General features: G+C 47.5%; 1 protein-coding gene across 1 annotated transcript in view; it reads right to left on the bottom strand.

Annotated features, from left to right (window-relative positions):
• Window positions 1-22,776, bottom strand: part of LOC138511073 (coiled-coil domain-containing protein 158-like) — a 1,302,957-nt gene that overhangs the window by 224,721 nt on the left and 1,055,460 nt on the right. Inside the window, exon 10 of the mRNA XM_069626572.1 lies at window positions 2,135-2,163. Within this exon, the coding sequence (XP_069482673.1) occupies window positions 2,135-2,163 (29 nt within the window). The remainder of the gene's footprint in view (window positions 1-2,134; window positions 2,164-22,776) is intronic.

Raw genomic sequence — 22,776 nt, 5'->3', positions numbered from 1 at the left:
CAATGTACTAAAGCAGGTGTAGAGTGCAATGGGTTGTCCACCCCAAGGTGGCTATATGGGAGACCTGGAGGGGTGTGAGATAAAGCTGTCTGCAGCCCACAGTATCAAACGAACAACCCACAGAAGAAGAAGAAACGGTTGCTGCAGGACAGTTCCAGTGGGGAGGCAACAGCAGACCCGGTCACTGGTTTCTCGTTATTGATAACAGAAGAAAGGGACTTCAGCGGATCTGGATCTGGTGACAGCCCTCATGCAGATGGATGCCCAACAAAGGATCTTCATGGTTCTGGCTTGTTGGTGCCTTTTGCAGGCTTGGTTGAAGGATGGTTGTCAGGGTGTTTGACTCTTCTCAGTTTCTCAGACCTCGTCTCTGGTGAGGGGACTTTTCGGAGTTGGATCAGGTCACTGCAAGCTTATAAGGATGCCCAAAAGGTTTCAGGTTAAACCGCACTTCAGGAGATGATTTACAGTGATGCACCCTAGGTCCCAGGATATTGGCGAATTGTAGGTCGTGGATGTTGCAGTTCTTCAAAGAATGGCACAAAATGCAGTTCATCCTGGGACTGGTGAGGCCCACTAGTCCAAGTGAAGAGAATTTATCATCTTTGAATCTTCCCTGTTGCTAAGAATTTGAGATCGGGAAAGCAGCAGTTAGTCAGCAGGCGCTGGTGGTCACTGGAAGTTACTGGTATGATCCTTCTTCGTTCTTCTTTGGATTTTCTATTCCAGTGGTTGACAGCTCCAGGTCCTCTGAATTTATTGAGGAAACCTGGCTGTTGTCCAGTTATCGTATCGCATGCACCATTCAAACTTGGGGATGGGGACAGCCAGCCTTGCAGTCTGTACTGGTTTGCCTCAGGCACAGTGCAGGACAAAGGACAGAGGAGCTTCGGTTGACCTCCCCTACTTCCTGTCCTGAAAGTCACACAAAGGTTCCTTGCTGGCTTTCTGAGGGAAGCCCAGCAAAGCCAAAGGGACAAGAGGACCCTCCCCCACCTAGCAGTCTAGAAGAAGACATAAGAAAAGACAGGCCATCTTGTTTAGGGCTTAAAAAGTACAGGGACCCTTTTGGGCAAACGGTGTCCCTTGTGTCTCCTACTGCAGCTGCAAAGGCAGCCTTCGATGAAAGTTTCCAAGACGGTGTGCAAAAGGTACACTGCCACCATCCCAAATAGATAGGCCTGTAACATTAACCACAATGCTAGTGGAGAGTTGAGAAAATTGATTCATTGGATCCTCTTATCACTCCCCGGAAGGTGGGGTCTGCTGATCTCGAAAAATAAAACACAGGTAGGATAAAAACGATCCCCCTGCCTTGGTAACTTTAAGAGTTTGCCAAGTAAAGTAAAAGCAATCACAGGGAAGCTCTGGGAGCCTCCAGCAACACTTCACAGAAAATGCTGTGTGCTGCATTAGTAAATTGTAGATTACTTTAAAATTGGAGGAAAGCATGACTCCACAAAGGAATACCAAACAGAGGTAGCAAGGGTTCCCATGATCAGAGTAAACTAATGAGTGAGTGTGGAAAAAGGTTCCCTTCCACTCAGGAGTATCAGTCAAAAAATCCAAGAGTCCAGCAAAACGTGCCTGGGACTCACAGGTGGAGAGCATTTTGCACAAAGATGGAAATCCACACTAACACCTATTATACATGCTAGAGTTGTATTTTACTTTTTAACAAATGTAGACTTTTGGCTTGACCTCCTGTGGTGGGACAGAGTAGCCCTTAAACCAGTGTCTAATCTGCTGCAGTGCACTGATTATTTTGTAACTGCCAGCTCTATTTAAGGAATGAAGGCTGCAAAAGAAAATGTCACTTCCTGTAATAAGAATGTAAGTGGGAAGCATCTGCCCACAACCAATGCTGCATTTCTAAACCTGTGGGTCAAGTTTGAACAAACTTTTTTTAAACATGTGAAAAAGTGATATGTGGTAAATAGCAGCTAATACCTAACACCGCCACGTTTTGCAAAACACAATTGTGAAAATGGCTGTAAACAAAGCTATTCCATCAATGGTAAAATACTAACAGGCTACGTTTTGGCTAAAACGATACCCCAAATAAATTGTATCAAATACAAGCAAGCATATGCAAGGGCGCCATTACCATGTGCTTTCAGTCAAGAAAACTCACCCTCATCTGCAATGCTACCTTCTGCAAATCTGTAGGGAACAAAAAGTATGAAGCAACATTTGAGTAAGTGAAAGTCAAGCTTACTTTCCCTAACCGCAGCAATTCCATATGTGCAGAGTGTGTTAAGATGATTATAATGAAACACTATGAGGGACGATTGGGAACATAATACAGTAATTCCAATACATACATCAGCTACAAAAACAATATATAATAAACTCAGATGTCTATATGATATTAAGAAAAATATTTAATGGGATGAAATGTAAATATCATCTAAGGGAATAATGATAATGGCCCTCATTACGATCCCGGTGTTAACCAATGACGCTATTAGCGCCATGGTTAACGCTGGTAACTTACCGAATCCGCCATGGTGAAATGGGAAATTACCACCCCATTCCAAGGTTGGCGGGCGGTAATTCTCCATTTACCATTGGCCCATCCCCATTCCCATTTTTGCCCCATAGGGCTCAATGGGAATGGGGAAGGCGGTAATTATGGTACCGCAAATTGCGGTAAGTAATTAGCTTCAAGGTCCCTTTGCGGGTCCCTACCTTAACGGCTGGTCCAGACCAGCAAAGGGACCTCGTAGTAAGGCGTTAAGGGGTTAACGGCGCCGCAACCTTTTACGGCGCCGTTAACCCCTTAACGCCTGGGTCGTAATGACCCCAATGCATGTTAAAACAGTGATATCATAGACTGAATAATGAAAATAAACAGACTAGTATGTGATGACATTATTTCATATTCTGAGATGTTTATGCTTACCACTACAAACAATATGAGTTATATTGAAGACAAGATTCTAAATATTGAAATATGTACGTGACTTTATACAAGTTTGGACTTGTGTGATCCACTTTCTGTTTAAAAATCAATTCCTCCACTGCACTCAAATTGCTGTTAAAAGAATTCTTTCTGGGGAGGGCGCAGTTGAGCGGCGAGCCAAGATGGCGATCTCTCAGTTCAGAGTGGCCGTCTTCTTTGCACTCACACTGGCCCATCGTGGATAGCCTTCATCATTTGGTCAATATCTGGCTGTGTAGCGTGCTGGGCACCACCAGATCTGTCAGCATCTCCCTGTAGAGCACAGGAGCCCAAGATAATTGCTGTTTTTTCCCGCGGCCCGCCAGTGATGGATTTACCTCGGCACCGCCAGCCGAGCTGAAGAGCCAGGGCTGGACTGTGAACTAAAAGAGGCCCTGGAAATAATTACTGGGGACCAAAAGAGGCCCTGGAAATAAAGTTCAAAGTTGCCCCATATGACACATTTTCAGCAAGCCCAATGCTTTTCCTATGAGAACATTTGGAAATACCACACAAAAGAGGCCAGGGTGCAGAGGCCCACCGGGAAATCTCCAGAGTTCCCTATGGGCCAGTCCACCCCTGTGAAGAGCGGAGGAGAGTGAGTTGGGCGGGGCTCCCTATTGGGCTGGTCGAGGCTCGGGGGAGGTGCCCAAAACACCAGGGCACAGGCTTTGTCACCGGCTGTGGTTTAGAAGGTGGTGGACATTGCCATTGAGCCCACATGCCTCCCACCTTCGTAGCCGGCATTTGGAGGCTGCTGTGACTCAGCCGCAGGGGTGGGCAGCATGCCACCTCGGCTCAGCCCAGGTATACTTAATCCGTCAATCGTCCCTGTTTGCCAGATCAAAGATCCTGTGCCCACCGGATATGTGCTGCGCCGCAGATCTGACGCGGTCCGGCCAGTGCACAGTGTGCTTTCGTGTGGGCTGGAGCCATCTCCTATTCACTAGTGCTGTGTTCACCTGGGCCCTTTGCTGTCCCCTGCCAGGGTGAATCACATTTAGAAGACATAGTCACGTCTCTATTAGTTGGAGGAGAAGGGAAGGGAAGACCCCAGAGAGGAGGATAGTGTCTGCCCTCGAGAGGCAGCCTCCTCCTGTGTTTTCTGGTCAGCTAGCCTGAGCTGCTGACAGGGGTGGACATTATAAGAGTTATAAGAGTGCCGGAGGATGCGCTCCATGGAAATATGAAGTCAGCCGCTGAGGACTTGCTTCATGACCTGCTGGATAATCTGGATTGGTCAGCCCACTTTACAGTTGAGCGCACTCATAGGGCATTGGCCGCAAAGCCCAAGCCTGGAGATTACCCCCACACAATTATTGCGCATATTCAGAACTATCGAGACAGAGACTTGATACTGCGAGAGGCCAGGGACAAAACGTAGATTAGACTGGGATCCAACACTGTGCATATATACACAGACTTTACAGTTACTGTGCAACAGGAGTGGCACACTTTTCTGGGCATAAAGAAACTGCTCTGGGAAGTAAAGACGCCCTGTGCAATGCTGTTTTCAGTACGCCTTAAGATTCAGCAGAATAACAGATCCTATTTCTTCACGGTGCCGGAGGAGGCTTTGTCCTTTATTGAATCGCAGATCCCACTTTGGTTGGAAGGTCATCTAAGACTTGAATGGAGAGGCCAGATAGAGTATGTTGGCTTTCTACACACGAGTTGATAGTATCATACAGTATGGTGGGCTAGAGTGAATACATGTACATCTTAGCGTCCATGGTTCTTGTGACGCTTCATCTGCAGCCCACTCTGCACAGAAATGGTTGTTCCTGATGTGAGTGAAAATCGTTTGTTTATTGTTGGGATTGGGGTTGGGGGCATCACACAGCCAATGTTTGGATGGCTATGAGGGTGGGCAGGGGGGAATGCGTGTTTGTTTGTAGGGGAGTAAATGTTAAAATGCACCTGCTAACAGGAAGGGTTGTGGTGACCTATATGATCAATGACCGCATTCACACATATATGTACCCATGGCACAAGTGGGTAGGCTGAGACAAACTGTCACTTTCCTCAGCTGAAACGTCTGAGGCTTTGGTAATCCCATTAAGGCTCGCAAGTTAGTTGCATACGCGAACAGGAAAGGTACCAAGATTCAGTTTCTGCAAGAAACACACATGCAGAGCAGACAGGCACCAGGGTGGGGAGCAAATAGATACTTTACATCATACTCAATGAAAGCCAGAGGGGTGTTAACACTATTGTACCGCTCCCTGCAATTTGTGCATTTGGAAACCAGAGTAGACATGGGTGGGAGATTGGTAATAGTACATGGTATCCTGTGCTGGCAGGAGGTTCTGCTGGTTAATATTTATGGGCCTAACTTGGACAACCCTGACTTCTTTGGGGAGATCTTCCGCCTTTGGGCTAAATATCCTATGTCTTTGATAATTTGTGGGTGTGACCTAAACAAATTATTGAGTACGGAGCTTGACCGCACCTCTGACACTCTTAGGGCACCTACTAATGCAGCACGGGCTATCCCTAGAAACTTGTCTAATATGGATTTGGTTGATCTCTGGCGTTCACTGAACACTGAGCAGAGGTAAGTACGCGTACCATTTGTCTGGACATGATATGCATTCCCGCATAGATGTGTGGCTGGTGTCTAGCTCATTACTTAATGGGGTTGAGGAGTTTAAAATGCTATCACACTCCCTGTTGGACCATTCCCCTATTTTGTTTTCCTTGCAGATATCCGGGGTGGGAGGATAGCCTACGCCTTGGCACTTCAAGCCAACAGTGGTGCAGGGCCCAGTCTTTTCCTTGAAACTACACAAGCACACCACCTCATATTTTGACACTAATGTGGGTTCAGTCCCTTCTGTGGTGACCCTCTGGCAGTCTTTTAAAGTGTACACCTGTGGGACCGCGATATCCACTGAGTTTGGGGTCCTTAAGAGTATCAGGAACGATCGGGAGGCTAAACTATGGACATTACAGCAGCAATATGACCAGAATACATCTTCCGCAATGTGACATGAAATCAAGACCGAGTCAGATGCGTTTAGCGACGCGGCCAGTAGGGAGCCGCAATATCTGGACAGGCTAATGGTAGCGAAAAGGTATAGGGAATCAGACACGCCTGGCCGGATGCTTGCCCATGTTATTAGTACTGAGAAGGGGGAACACATGCATTCCATATGTCAAGAGACAGGATGGGTCCATTGCGCATACGGATGAGGACATCAACAAATGTGTTTCATCATTTCTACTCCACTCTCTACCACCAAAGGGTACTGCCACTGTCTCAGAGAATGAGCAATATTTGGGTGGGATACCGACGACCTTACTATCCAGAGACAATAGTAAAGTGCCGGATGCCCCGATAACAATCGAGGCAATCAAGCCAGCTATTGTGGATCTCCCCAATGGTAAAGCGCTGGAGTCTGATGGGTATTTTGCTGAATTCTTTAACAAATTCTGTGAAGGGTTAGCCATATACATGCTTCAGGTCTGGAAGGAGGCCCCCCTGAAGGGGGCCCTGCCTGAAACAATATGCAAAGCTATTATAATACTTCTTTTTAAGCCGGATAAGTATTGATGGTTACATGTGATTATCACGAATCCCAAAATAATGAATAAATTAATAATGAATCCAAAATAACGAATTCCAAAACAACAAATTCCTCTTTTGTTGTTTTTGGAGGGGAGCCCATGCCAAACCCCACCCCCCCTTTGTTTGTTCCTAATACTTTTCCCCCACCCCCAAAACCAATATTCCCACTCCCAACTCCGTTTTTTTTGTTTATTTCCAAATGTATTATTTTGTCATTCGTTTTTTTAGATTCTTTATTAATGTATTAGTTATTTTGGGATTCGTGAGAATCACTGCATACCAATATTGATGCCAGGATTTATGCTAAGGTCCTCATGACTAGGCTGTCCCCCCTGATGGTTCATACGGTACATCTGGATCGATCCGGGTTTTATAACGGGGTGGTCCACAAAGTCTAATATAAGATGATTCCATAGTGCGCTCACCCAGGTTGCACCCAAATCACAGGTAGTTGCAGTCTCCCTGGATATGCAGAAAGCATTTGATACTGTATTGTGGCCCTTCCTGATCCAGGTGCTGTCCAATTATGGTTTTGGTCTAAATTTCATGTTTTGGGTCAAACTGCTGTACACGTAACCAATCTCCCGAGTACGTACGAAAGGGATGTTGTCCCTGAATCTGTGGCTGGGATGTGGAATGGGACAAAGATGCCCCCTTTCGCCCTTACTTTTCGCCCTGATAATTGAACCATTGGCAAACAGGATTCATTACAAATTTAGTGGAGTGGGAATACGAATATGTTGGAAGTCCGAAATGATATTGTTGTATGCCAATGACATTCATTTGTACATTCAGAACCCCGAGGACAACCTAGCAAAGGTAGTGGGGGCGGTGTCAGTTTTTAGCAAATACTGTGGCCTCCACCTCAACAACAATAAGGCCAAGAGATTTCATTTTTTGGGTGATACGCGGAAGCTGACATATATGTCGGGACTCATGCAGCTTCTCACAGCTTTCGATGTTTGAGGATCTGGGTAGCCAGATCGGCCTCACTGACATTTGATTTAAACCATGGGGCCTATCTAACTGGTCTGAAGCCCAGGCTCCAGAGATAGGGGCAGATTCCGCTATTATTGGCTGGGAGGTTGTCATTGATCAAGATGATTATCCTACCTAAACGTCTTTATTTGTTTCATAATATTCCTCTCTGGCCCGTGCATGTTTTCATTTCTGATCTTATTGGGATGTGCTCCTCCTTTCTCTGGACTGGTGGACAAATTTGAATCCAGTGGAGACACCTGGCCTGCCCTTGTGAAGTGAGGGGACTGACTGCCGCAGATTTTGAGCTATATTATTTGGTAGCACAGATACACAATGTGACCCATTGGGTTGCTGAACAAGCGGAGGATCCTCACGTCAGACTGGAACAACTGCAGGGGGGTCTGCCCCCCTTCTGCTGATGCTTGCAGGCAACACATACAGGCACGCACACCTCTTAGACCGAGTGAGTGTGACCCTGGAGGACTGCAATAGGTTGAATCAAAGATTGGAAATACCTGCCCCGTATGGCAAACACCTTCCTCTTTGGGGCATGTCGGCAGTGGCGGCCACCACCGATAGGGCCATGGAGTCTGGAGCGGGTCCGGTATCCTTACTCTAGCACAGCGTCTATGTGACGGAGTGGTTGGGAAGAAGTCAAGGCACATATTGGGGACACTCCACTACAATGACTGAATTATTTCCATCTTAGTGAGGCTGTTACCATGCGTTGGCCACTATCGCCATCAGAACGTGTCTCGAATATATGCCTGACATACATTCTTTCAAGTACAGTGGGCAAGAAGAGCATATCTACACTTTATAAACTGGCACAGTCAATGGATACTAGAAGTGGCCCCAATATTAGGGAGAAATGGAGTGGCGATTTGGGTGTTGAGTTTATGGAAAGCTCTTAACAGACTATACTACACCCCACCTAGGCTTACTGTGTTCTGTCCTGACATTGTCAGAAAATGCCCCAGATGCTGCAGTCCGAAACGCCAATGTGATGCATATTTTATGGGATTGCCGGAAGCCTGAATGAATACTGGGCCTACAATTGCATCTCAAGGCGAAAAACTGCCTGTGGGGTTACACAGGGAGAATGTCTATCTGATATGATATGATATTTTGAACGCCCCTGCAAGCATGGGCTTCTAGGCGCCCCAAGACAAAGGAGGGGCGACAGAGGGAAGACAAGACAAACAATCTTACTAGGCCTTGTGACATTTGGATTGTGCAAGTACCACAACGATAAATGCAGGGGGAAGTGCAGGGGAAAGGTAGTAGGAAGTGCGATCAAAGCAGCATGGCTCTGAGTAAGTGCGGTCAGGGCAGCGCGGCTCTGGGTAAGTGCAAGGAGGCAGGGCGGCTGTAAGGTTTACAGGTACAGCCCCTAAGTGTGAGATATGCTAGGAGGCAGTGCAAGGAAGACTGCTCATGGAGGACTCTGGCACCTAGTGAGACTGTGAGTGTACCAAGCCACCAGTCAGTAACGCAGACAGGTAACATTGATTCTAATCTCCAATCTGTCCTCATCATATTTGATCTCTTGTCTGCCTTTGACACGGTCAACCATGCCATTATGCTCAACCGGCTCTGTGATAACCTGGGTATCACTGATCATGCTCTGGCCTGCGTGACTCCTTTCCTCTCTGACTGACCCTCCCAGGTCCAACTTGAGTCCTTCCTCTCCTCTCTCTCTCCACCTGTGGTGTTCCCCAGGAGTCTAACCTTTCTCCCTGGTTGTTCAACCAATACCTGGCACCTCTCGCCCACCGCATTGCTGCTCTCTGATCCAACTTCCAGTGCTATGCGAATGACACCCAGCTCGCTTTCAGGCTCCCCTCTGCCACCTCTTCTTCTCTCATCCCGGATTGTCTGTCTGCAATCCAGGAGTGGTGCGCCGCCAATGATCTCTGCCTGAATGCCAGTAAGATGGAGATCCTCTTCATCGCACACCTGCACCCCTCTTTCCTGCCACTCTCTGGCTGGCCTCCCTTGGCCCTCTTCCTGCTCCCACCTTGAGGCTAAGAACCTCAGTGTCATCTTTGACTCCACACTCTCCTTCTCTCCTCACATTCCGACGTCTTTAAGAAGTCAAACTACCAACTGCACCTCCTCAGAGGTATTCTTCCTTTCTTCTCCTTCCCCCAGAAGCTCACTGTCCCCAGAGATCTTGTTCTCTCTAGGCTTGACTACTGTAACAGCCTCTTTTTAAATCTGCCCGCCTCTACTCTCCGTTCTCTGCAACTCATCCAGAACATGACTGCAAGACGTGTCCTTGGCCTCAAGTCCAGGGATCGTATCTCTCCAGCACTGAAATCTCTCAGTTGGTGTTAGGGAGAATTCTCCGTTTAGGCTGAATTTCCTAACCTAGTGAGTCCCCCAGCAGCTTTGCTGGATTTTTGGGGTTTATTTTTTTTCTCCTATCAAGAGTGAGACTCTTTTACCCTCACTCTTGGGCATGATTTGAGTGTGTTTCTTTGAATCTAGATGTGTTGAATGGGCTATGGGGTCTTTTACTCCATAGGGCTTCATGTGTTTTTGTGATGTGTGTTACACAGCACCCTCAGTGCAGTAACACAGGGGTGTCATAGCGACCCCCCAGTATAGACTCCAAACCCTGGGACTGACTACTGTCTCCCAGGGCATGTAAAGTCACCATTGACTTTACTAGTCTTAAATTCTGAACAGAACCAGTACAAACCATCATATTGTGGACGTACTGGCTGGGGCAATACAATTGCCCCAGGTCTGTTAGTCGAGGGGGCACGTCTCCGTCCCCCCTGATCGAGTTTTGGCTGGTGGCAGTGGATACTACTTTTTATATTCAACCGGAATATTACTCTATGGGATTTTCCCATTGTTCGAGGCTACTATCTTTATTTATTTAATTACGATAGCCTCGAACATACCGCCGGTTTATTTAATTAATATTAATTCTCCGGTTGGTATTTTTTGCCAAAACTCGGTTCTAAAATGGCGTTTGTGTTCTCTTCTGTGACTCCAACCCAAGTCGAGCCCTTTGTTTCACTTTTTGGCGTGCTTCTCCACAGAAGTCCTCCAAAGTGGTGCCACTCTGTCTGGGGTACTTAGGAGGGGTGGAAGGGGATTTAGGCACCCTGGACTGAGTTGCCTAGGCAACTCAAGTCGCACTCCGTCCTGATTGGCCCAAGTGGTGAGCCGGCCCGCTCACCACTTAGCATGTTTGAGTGACAGCTAGGCTGAGTGAATGGGGGTTTTCTGCATAAAAGCAGGGCTTTGGGGACTGGAACTTCAGATGTCACCACAGGACCTAAGAATCCGACGAGGGAGAAGCTGAGCCTACCTGCCACGACAACACCACCGGTGGAGCCCTGCTGGACCGTCTCACCACTTTTCCCAACGACAGAGGAGACAGGTGACCTCTCTCCACCTGTGGTGTTCCCCAGGAGTCTAACCTTTCTCCCTGGTTGTTCAACCAATACCTGGCACCTCTCGCCCACCGCATTGCTGCTCTCTGATCCAACTTCCAGTGCTATGCGAATGACACCCAGCTCGCTTTCAGGCTCCCCTCTGCCACCTCTTCTTCTCTCATCCCGGATTGTCTGTCTGCAATCCAGGAGTGGTGCGCCGCAAATGATCTCTGCCTGAATGCCAGTAAGATGGAGATCCTCTTCATCGGCACACCTGCACCCCTCTTTCCTGCCACTCTCTGGCTGGCCTCCCTTGGCCCTCTTCCTGCTCCCACCTTGAGGCTAAGAACCTCAGTGTCATCTTTGACTCCACACTCTCCTTCTCTCCTCACATTCCGACGTCTTTAAGAAGTCAAACTACCAACTGCACCTCCTCAGAGGTATTCTTCCTTTCTTCTCCTTCCCCCAGAAGCTCACTGTCCCCAGAGATCTTGTTCTCTCTAGGCTTGACTACTGTAACAGCCTCTTTTTAAATCTGCCCGCCTCTACTCTCCGTTCTCTGCAACTCATCCAGAACATGACTGCAAGACGTGTCCTTGGCCTCAAGTCCAGGGATCGTATCTCTCCAGCACTGAAATCTCTCAGTTGGTGTTAGGGAGAATTCTCCGTTTAGGCTGAATTTCCTAACCTAGTGAGTCCCCCAGCAGCTTTGCTGGATTTTTGGGGTTTATTTTTTTTCTCCTATCAAGAGTGAGACTCTTTTACCCTCACTCTTGGGCATGATTTGAGTGTGTTTCTTTGAATCTAGATGTGTTGAATGGGCTATGGGGTCTTTTACTCCATAGGGCTTCATGTGTTTTTGAGATGTGTGTTACACAGCACCCTCAGTGCAGTAACACAGGGGTGTCATAGCGACCCCCCAGTATAGACTCCAAACCCTGGGACTGACTACTGTCTCCCAGGGCATGTAAAGTCACCATTGACTTTACTAGTCTTAAATTCTGAACAGAACCAGTACAAACCATCATATTGTGGACGTACTGGCTGGGGCAATTAGTCGAGGGGGCACGTCTCCGTCCCCCCTGATCGAGTTTTGGCTGGTGGCAGTGGATACTACTTTTTATATTGAATCGCGAATATTTCTCTATGGGATTTTCCCATTGTTCGAGGCTACTATCTCTATTTATTTAATTACGATAGCCTCAAACAAACCGCCGGTTTATTTAATTAATATTAATTCTCCGGTTGGTATTTTTTGCCAAAACTCGGTTCTAAAATGGCGTTTTTGTTCTCTTCTGTGACTCCAACCCAAGTTGAGCCCTTTGTTTCACTTTTTGGCGGGCTTCTCCACAGAAGTCCTCCAAAGTGGTGCCACTCTGTCTGGGGTACTTAGGAGGGGTGGAAGGGGATTTAGGCACCCTGGACTGAGTTGCCTAGGCAACTCAAGTCGCACTCATTCCTGATTGGCCCAAGTGGTGAGCCGGCCGGCTCACCACTTAGCATGTTTGAGTGACAGCTAGGCTGAGTGAATGGGGGTTTACTGCATAAAAGCAGGGCTTTGGGGACTGGAACTTCAGATGTCGCCACAGGACCTAAGAATCCGACGAGGGAGAAGCTGAGCCTACCTGCCACGACGACACCACCGGTGGAGCCCTGCTGGACCGTCTCACCACTTTTCCCAACGACAGAGGAGATCTCTCGCCGGAGAGTCTTCTTCCTTTGACTGGTGGGGATAACCAGTTTCACCGTCTTTTCACCTTCCCGACGTATCTCGTGGCCGCCTTGCCTGTACCAAGCACCCCAGCAACTGGGATACCACGTTTTAACACGACCGCGAATTAAAGGGTACCACCTTTAACCGGAAAACTCTGCGGCTGGTTTCTTCCCTGGTAGTGCAACGACCTTCATCTTTCCTCCAAGTCGAGATCTTCTCTTCCCCTGGACGACGACGAGACTTGCACCCACTGCCAGGAACAACTGCCACCGCTGGAGGATCCTTCCCACTTAAGGCACCGTGTCCCGCCTGGCTTCCCTTGCCACCGACTGTACGGGGTAGATTTAGCCCCCGGCTTTCGAACCTGGGTTAGCCTGGGACACCCTGGCTAAACTTTTTTGAGCCTCTCTAAACTCTCTTCGAACTCTCTGCAAGACTTTCTAAGCCTAGTGTAACTGTGTGATCTTGGGCGCATTTGTGCTCTGCTCTCTCTAAGAGTGGGCCCAGCCTATGGACTTTGGCTCACAAGTGACTTTTGCTCTTCTGCCTTGCTAATAGTGTTCCTAAATCTTAGAGTGGTGTACCTTTCCATATTCTGTCTTTTCCCCTCCCTTTTTCACAAACTTATTGGAGTGCCATCCATAGTTAAGCACTCACTTCTGTATGAAAATACGTGGTGTTTTACTAAGAGTTATCTGATAAGAAATAAGGGTTGTATAAATTATAATAGTAACTGTGTTTAGAGTGTTTTACAACAAAAGTGCTGGAGTGTTTCAAACAGTGTGTTTTTAAATAAATAATTATATGCTTTGATACCAAAGCTCTGGTCAGTGTTTGTTTGTATTGTTGTATCTGAGTGCCTATTGTGTATACTTTGCATACTGCCTAACTCTTCTTGAGGGAAGTCTGACTGCTCAGCCACAGCTACCAGGTAAATCTGGGTGGTACAGACTGCTACCAAGTGGGTTTACTGCTAACACCTGTAGTCCTAAATCTTTTGAAGTGTTCTCTAAGGGAACTGCACAGGTTTCTGCCTAACAGTCGGCTCCCAGTGGCTCCAAGGATCAAGTTCAAGACCCTTTGCATGGCCCACAATGTCTTCTGGGGCATGGGACCAAAATATCTCCAGCTTTCTCTTCGGAATTATCTTCCCACTCGAGCTTGTCGCTCCTCCACCTCCAACTCCTTTAGGGTCACTCGTTTTTCCAAGCTACAAGTTGGGGGCAGATCTCTTTCTTCAGCTGTCGTCCCCCTCTGGAACAGTCTCCCTGCCTCTCTGAAACTTGAGCAGAACCATCTCCCCGTTCCAGAAGCAGCTCAAGACTTTCCTCTTTGCTTCTGCCATCTCTCTTCCTCTTCCCTGCTGATCTCCTGTCTAATACTGCACTCCCGGCTACCCTCTGAACCACGTGCCCAGGTCCCTGGCACCTAGTTTCACACCTGCACTGCCCCCTGGCAACCCTGCACTTGGGGCTGTATCTGCAACCCTACAGTCCCGCTACCTGCACGTATCTAACATCTGTTGTCTGCACTTAACCCCTGCACTGCCACCTGCTGAGCGCACTTTGTATTTTTCAATGCTTTGATCCTATGCACTTGCTCCTCCTCCCCTTCCACTGGCACTTTTCCCCTTCCCTCCCCCCTGCACTTGCGTGATCTAAATGTCATAACATATCATATCATGTCATATCTAGTTAGCAAGGAAGCAAGGGAGAGAAGGCAGAGGAGAAAAGGAAGGTCTTGAGCTGCTTCTGGAACTTCAGGTGGTCAGGATCAAGCTTGAGAGGAGCAGGGAGGCCATTCGATAGGGAAGCACCTGCACATGAGAGAGATCTACCCCGCACTCTCTGCTTGGAGAAGCAATTGACCCTCAGAGAGTTAGAGGCAGCTGAGCGAAGGGCTCTATAAGGAAGGTATTTAGGCAGAGAGAGTTGCATGCCCCATCCCCAGAAACCCTTGTGGATGATGCAGAGTGTCTTGAACTTGATCCTTGCTGCCACCCGGAGCCAGTGGAGATATTTCAGGGCAGAAGAGAGGTGGTCCCCAGGCTTGAGGACAAGGATAAGTCTGGCAGTCCTGGTCTGGATTAGTTGCACGGGACAAAGAGTAGAGTTAGGAAGATTGAGGAAGAGACTGCTGCAGTTGTCCAGCCTAGAGAGAACCAGGGCTCTCCAGACAGTGAGCTTCTGGGGAAGGTGAGAAAATGTAGAATACCTCTGAGGAGGTGCAGCTGGAAGTGGGACTTCTTGGCAAGGACTGTAATGTGTGGAGAGGAGGAGAGAGTGGAGTTGAAGATGGCACCAAGGATTTTTGCCTCACAGTAAGGTGAGGGAAGAGGTCCCAAGGAGGGCGACCAGAGTCAGAGAGGGGAAAGCAGGAGCAGGGGGTCCCAATGAGAAGGATCTCAGTCTTGCTGGCATTAAGGCAGAAATCGTTGGAGGCATCAATCCTGAATCGTGGGTAGACAATCAGTAATGAGCGAGGAAGGAGAAGAGGCTGATGGAAGCCTGAAAGCGAGCTGAGTGTCATCCGGATAACACTGAAAGTTAGAAGAGAAGGTGGAGATCAGGTGGGTCAAAGGGGCCAGATAGACATTGAAGAGCCAGGGTAAAAGGATAGAGCCCTGGGGGACACCACATGTGGAGAGAGAAGTGGTGGAGAGACAGGATCCAAGTTGGACCTGGGAGGGTTGGTCCAGGAGGAAGGAGGTCAGCCACGCCAGGGCCTGATCTGTGATACTCAAGTTCACACAGAGTCAAAAGCAGAGGAAAGGTCAAGGAGTATGAGGACAGACAGAGAGCTTGAATCACGATTAGAGAGGAGATCTTCATGGGTGTTCAGGAGAGCAGTTTATGTACCTCTGGCTGCTCTCAAGTCAGACTGATGGTCATGGAGACTACCAACAGATTCAGTGTGTAGAGTAAGCGGGGAGATATCCAGCCTTTCCAGGAGTTTGTCCAGAAAAAGAGTGATAGAAATCGGGCGATAGATTGCCAGGCAGGTAGGATCAGCAGAAGGCTTTTTTAGGATGGGGTGCACAAGGGAGAGATTTAGGAGAGAGGGGAAAGATCCAGTGGTGTAAGAATGATTCCAGAAATTGGCCAAGGGTGGTGCAAGGGTGGGAACGTCGTCCTTAATAATTCTGGAGGAGCAGGGGAGCACCTGTTTTGATGACACTTTAATAGATTGGATTGTCAGGTGTTGTTGGAGAGAATGAGGAGAAAGGAAGAGGAGAGGGAGAGGCGGCCAAAGGGGGCCTGGGAGATATAAAGGGAGAGTGAGAGGAGGAGGGAAGCGAGGACAGGATGGCCTGAGGTTTAGTGGTGAAATGAAAAACCAAGGCCATATAGAGGGCCTGGAAGGGAACAGTGCAATGAATGTTTCTCAATCTGAGGCTGCTCCTCACTAAGAGGGCTGTCCTAATGCGATGGACCTGGAAGGACCCACCTAAGCTGACAAATTGGCTGAATGATGTGATATGGGCCAGTAGCAATGAAGAATTATATGTTACAGTGGTGCCTAGTAGTTGCCGTCTTAAGGATATTTGCTAAGATTTCCATTGATACTAGCAAATTCTGCTGTGCACTGAATCTACTTTCATAGCGCTCTATGTAAACGTATTGACACATTGTGCTGTATGGTTGACATGTTCTTTATATTACAAGATGTACTGGCATTGTTGTTATGTAAATCCACATTGCTTGTTCACCAGGTGCTTATTAAATAAAGTTTCTAACAAATATCAAATTCTTCCTAATGTGGCCCTCTCCAAGGATCACGATACGAGCTCTGCAATGCAGAAGAGCATTTCCTGGTACCTTTATTTAGAGTTGTATTTGGACTTCTAATGCAGACTACTAATGCAGTCTGCTGCTCTAAAACTAAGAACAGCACACTGATCTCTGCAGGAAACATGTTTTGCAATACACATTGGAGTTTTCACACAGTGACAAAAATAATGTGTGTGTGCTCTTGTGTTTCTTTTGTGTTTCTTTTGCCCTTTACCAGGCTCAGAGCCATACCCTTTCTTTGTTTTAAAGGGAAATACACTAGCTCCACTTAGGAAACAGCTGCATTGAAAAGGGAAAATTACTCATATGTATGTTGGGAGATTTATTAACATTCCTGTGTCTCTGAAGTGCCATTGTGGCTGGGACGATGCTCCTTCCATGTCAGGTGAGTGACTATTTCCCACCCTACTAGCATTTCAAAAGCAGAACCTAGTAGGAATTTTGTGTGCATGTGTGTTGTGTGCAGGCGTGTATGTGTGTGCCACATTTTGGCAACTATGCCTCAGCTCTGCAGTGATTTATTGCTTTCTCTTGAATTAACATTTGGATTTAATTTACCCTAAACATATAGGGTGTGTGTTGTGGGTAACAAAATGATGACCAAGCCCAGTTTGTATTACGTAACCACTGATTCAAGCATGAAACCCCTTTTTCACAGACATATTTCTCAACTATAAATATCTGTGGTCATTCAAATAGCCTTGCCCATTCTCTCAACTTATCTTGTGAATTGTGAGAAAGGCATCATGCTCAGAGATCCTGGAGTTTGGGAAAGCTGGTTTCCTGACCTTCACAGGAAGAGGTTTTCAGGCCATACTGTAGAGGACAGATATTCAAGTATTCAATGAGGGTATCTAAGTGGGCCTTCTTCCTGTCTCCTAGGGCGGCATAATACTGTGTCTCATCAGATGGTCCCTCATACGCACTCCTCAAGGATCCTATGTCCAGGTGATCCTCCCTCGCTTTTCCACCCCCAGGGTTGGCATCCGAAAGCGATTGCCCTTCCCTGGCCACCTGGAACAAGTATCCCCATATATATATGTGGAGAAACCCTCAGATTTCTCACAGGATCCTTTTTCTTCTTAGTAGAGAAGTCACTGCTGCATACACCTGTTCTACTGAACTTCATATAGATCCCTTTCTTGCTCAGACATATGCACTGCTGAGCACACCTTTTATCTTGTGATTTATTTGGATTTTTTTGATCACATGGGTACTTTTTTTCCTTAGGAGAAGATACTGCATGGCAAGCCTGTTCTCTTGAACTTCCTATTACACCTGTATGTGTGAATGTGTGTGTGTGTGTATACATATGCAATGAAAAAACTTAGTTAAAGGGACGTTAGGTTTAAGTTGCACTAATAAAAACATTTGAAATTCAATGAAAAACATTGTTAAAAGGACTTTATGGTTACAAGCAAAACTGAAAAACCTCAGAAATTCCCCAGTTATGGTAAGCTAAGCAACTATAACTCACGCCACCTATGTGCACTGCTAAGACTAACACCAAGGACATCAAAGATGATATCACAAATGTCATTGATGACAAGATCAATGATGGCCACCATGGAAAGAGAAGTTCGGGGCTCCAACAAAGCCCCTCTTTCCTTTCCATGGCAGCTTGCAGAACCCTATGACCATATTACCACAAGCATATTTTTTTCCCCTTCAAACCTATCCTACTTTCGAATAACTTTACCACATGGCCGGCCCCAGGTGCACATGGCCACTTTAACACTAATTTCCGTGCCTCACAGTCATGGCCAGTAACCAGATGGTGCGCGTCATGACCTTTTACCATGACCCGGACAATCAGCCACTGCCCATGGCCACAGGCTATATCTCAGTCACCAAAGGTATATCAGAATTTTTTGTACCTACATTATGACACTTGTCAAAAAATAAAACACAGGCACATCTGCAAAACCATGCATTATGGTCCTTGCCAATGCTCCTTACACGAGTTTGCTTGAAATCGGCTCATGTTTTATTTTTTCAAAAGTATCAAAATGTATGTACATACAATAGTCATATAACTTAGCCCGCACTTGACAAAATCCATTCAGTCTTTTTTTTTAAACATATCTTTATTGAACGGTTCACATCATCACATCATCAAACCACATTGGTACCGTACGATATTACATGAAATCACTGACAATTACACTGCAGGGTACTTGCAGTACCGATTGGGTACATCTGCCAGCCCACTTGGTCCAGGTGCCTACACCCCACCTCTGTAAAACCAAACAAAAAGAAGGAAGGGTGGTCTCTGTCCCTTCTCGCTTATACATCCTCTCAGTTTGGAGAAGTGTCTCGTGACAACAGATAAGCCGTTAAAGAATCCCAGATATTTTTCGTTCTGTTCTGCTGTCCACAGAGGGTTGCATAATCCCTGTCAGTGTCGCTCAACCAAGTTAGATCTTTCAACCATTAGTCCACTTTATCAGGATGCATCTTCTGGCTACTATCATGCAGGTCGCTAACAATTTACGATATCGCTTTGGTACCCCAGGGGACCACCCAACCATCCCACACAACATTGTACATGGAACTGCCTGTCCCAACATCTCTGCCATGACCCTGATCACTGCTTCCTAGTAGGGTCACAGCTTAACAAATGACCACAGCATGTGTACAGTTTCTGCTGGATCTACGGTACACCTTGAACACTTAGCTGTTTTAGTATTATCATACTTGTGTACCCGTGCAGGTGAGCTAAGGGCTCCCACATGAATGATGCCACACATCACCTTCCGCTGTTTGTTGGTGAAAGTCTCCCCAGAGTCTTCCTCCCACATATTTCTGCAATGGAGGCGGTCTCGTTGTGTGTCTGTCTGGATGATCCTATATATTGATGAGATCACTCCTCTACAGCTAGGTGATCTTCAAATGTATTGCAATAACGGAGTTGTAAGTGGGATTGCAGGGAATGTCGGGAACCACTCTCTAAAGGCTGCCTTCATCCTGAAATACTGCAGTGTACGGTGGAACCCGCTACCCATCTTTTTGACAAATTGTTCTTGTGAGACGAATACCCCATTCGGATGCATGTCTTCTAGTCATGCGATACCCACCCCTTCCCAGTCCCGCGCCAGTGACACATCGCAGGTCGGTGCCAGAACTTGTATTTGCCATAGTGAGATGCCCGGGTCAAACGGATGTCCCACCCCAAGTCTTTTCAAGTCCCTCCTCCAGGCATGCACTGTGCGAGCCACTGGGTCTATTTTGAATTTGTCTGCAAACTTGCCTGAGATCAGTACTCCTTGTAGAGAGTGAAGACTCGCTGATCCCCGCTCTATGTGTACGTGGGGTGTCAACAGTGCACCCGGTATGCGGAACTGGGCGAAATATAACTGAGCCACCAAAAAATATGCCTTGACGTTGGGAGCACTTTTTCCCCTCTCTTCCCATGGTAGTGCCAGCACTTCCCAGCCTACACGTGGGGCTTTTGGGTACGAGGCCAGCTTAATCAGCTGAGAGTGCACTTCACAGAAGTAGCTCACCCCTGGCCATACCGTTATGTTTTGAAACATTTGGAAGAGTTTGGGGATTATTACCATTTTGGGCATGGCTGCCCTGCTCATGAGTGTGAGTGGGAGTATACACCATCTGTAAATGCTGGTTTTTAGGGCCTGCAGGTAGCTCTTGTGGTTGTCCCTTAACAAGAGATTGGGCATCCCTACTGACCTTGACTCCTAAGTATGTAACGGCAGATTGCCCCCACCCAAAACCTTCTGTATTCAGTAGCCCCACCCAAAACCTTCTGTATTCGGTGGGCAAGTGGTGGCCTTATTCAGGGGGAACAGAGAGGACTTAAAGCGCTTCAGTCTGAGACCGGAGGCTCCACCAAATGCAGCTATTTCCTGTGTTAATGGTTTCAGGTTAACATCCAGATTTTTGATATAAATAATTGCATCATTTGCATACAGCGAGACTCGTTCACTAGGCCCTCCCATGGATAGGCCTCTTTGCCCAGGTAGTTTCTGAAGCCTACTCGCCAGTACCTCAATCGCAATGGCAAAGATTAAGGGAGAGAGCGGATATCCCTGCCTGGTTCCCCTCCCAAGCCTAAACAAGTCCGATCTCGTGCCCCCGATGTTGATCTGGCCACTGGAGCCTGCTTATAGGAGTTGCACCGCCTTCAAGAAGTATTTGCAGATCCCCACCTAGATCAGCACTTCCAACAGGTAGTCCCACTCCACAGAATCAAATACTTTTTCCATGTCTAGTGCCGCAACAGCTTGTGTGGAGGGGTCTATCTGAGCCAGTATTGCAAACAGCCGTCTAAGATTCAGGGATGTCGACCTCCCAGGTATAAACCCTGATTGGTCCCAATGGATTATGTGCGTGTTATGTGGGAGCAGGCGGTCCGCCAATACTTTAGCAAATATTCTTATATCTAAGTTCAGCAGGGAGATCGGACTTTAAGAGGAGCGGTCTAATGGATCCTTTCCTTGCTTGACAGTCAGTTTTATTACTGCTTCCTGCATCATAGGTGGGAGTTGTCCCGACACCAATCCCTCTTCCCAGACTTCTAGCATATAATGAGCCACCTCCGGCCCGCATTCTTTATAGAACTCGGCTGTTATACCATCGGTCCCAGGGGCTTTGGAGGAGGGGAGAGCCCGGATCGCACCCATTATCTTCTCCACCTTGAGGGGGCTGCCAGAGCTTCAGCAGCTTCAGCGCTGAATCTGGGAAGTGCCGCCACCTTTATATACTCTCTAAGCTCGGCTTCCGGTACAGTGCCCCTCGTGGTGTACAGAGACGCATAATACTCGTGGAATACTTTTGCAATCTTGCTTGGTTTCACCACTACCTCTCCCTCATCTCATCGCAGTTATCTCCGTATAGCCGTGTTTGTGTCTTACCAATGCTACCAAGTATCTACCAGTCTCCCCTCCTCCCTGTATCTACGAGCCATTGCTGGCTGGGCAAAGTATTTTACCTCCCTGTCGGCCAGTTTAGGGAAGCGGCCCAAACCCTCCCTTAGGTTAGCAAGTGAGCTCAGTGTGTTCAGTCTGTCCACCTCTTTCTCCCGGTGTTTTATTTCAAGCTCTGTTTCATTTAGTTGTCTCCGGATCAATTTTAACACCCCCATTTCTGTGGACATGCATCCTCCCCTCAGCACCACCTTGAACGCTTCCCACAATGTCCCCTTCCCAGTTACCGTACCCTGGTATTCCTGAAAGTAATGTTTGATTAGGCTGTGTATTTCGCTCTTGAACACTATGTCTAGTAACGCCGCTGGCTTAAACCTCCAGTGGGGGCGGGGTGGTGTCATGTCCAGGCATATGTACCACAACACTGGTGAATGGTCCGAAAAACGTTCTCGGGAGCATCACACATTCCTTTGTGCTGTGTAACAGGTGGGGGCACACCAGGACATAATCTAGTCTTGTTGCGGTGTTATGTACCATGGAATGGTGCGAGAATCCCTCCACCCCAGGTGTAATAATCGCCATATGTCCTTCAGGTCAAGCGCCTCCATGGCATTCAGCACCGCCTTAGATGCCCTCAAGCACCTCCTCTCTCCCCCCGACTTGTCTACTCGTGGTTCCAGTATTACGTTGAGGTCTCCTGCCCACATTATGTTGGTGTGCAAGCATTTTTGGCAGTACCCTAGTAGCGTGTTCAGAAATACGTGATCATTCACGTTTGGCCCATATATATTGACTAGTGTGAGCATCATGTTCCCTACACACCCTGAGACGATGACAAACCTCCCCCTAGGGTCTATTATGGTGTCACTAACCGGGAACCCCAGTGACTTGTGTACCACCACCATTACCCCTGCTGAGTATGCTGGATATGTGGTGACGTATTTGCATTTACCCCAGCTCCTGGCTACGCCTTCATTCCCCTTTCCTTTGAGATGGGTTTCCTATAACATGACTATCCTTGCCCCATGTATTTCGTAGTACTGCATCACTTTACGGGCTTTGCGTGGGTCGTTCAGCCCTCGCACATTCCAAATGATTACCTTATTTACCATTGCTTGGGTGAGGACTAAATGGATGGGCTATTCCACCCCATACTCCCAACCATTCTATAGCCTTCCTCATGGTCTTTCTGGGAAGATGTGAACCTTTTTGTGATCCCCCAAACTCGCCCCAACTCTACCTCCCCCCTCCTAAAATGCCCACCCCCAATCTGCAGTGGATACAACCCTCCCCACATAACATCCCAACACCTTAATCAGCGTTACCAACATCCCTAGTCGCGCCAGACACCATCACCCAAGTGACCTCCTGCTCCCTGAACCTCGAGAGGAGGACTAACTTCAAATAACTGTTATCAAATGCCAAAGGGCTGATTCATTACATTTCTAGCACTTGTTTACCTTTACTCATCAGGACTCCTATACACTGAGTTAC

This window comes from Ambystoma mexicanum, chromosome 6p (assembly GCF_040938575.1).
Source record: "Ambystoma mexicanum isolate Mex_15411 chromosome 6p, UKY_AmexF1_1, whole genome shotgun sequence".
NCBI classification, from domain to species: domain Eukaryota; kingdom Metazoa; phylum Chordata; class Amphibia; order Caudata; family Ambystomatidae; genus Ambystoma; species Ambystoma mexicanum.
This window is presented reverse-complemented; position numbering and strand designations above follow the sequence as displayed.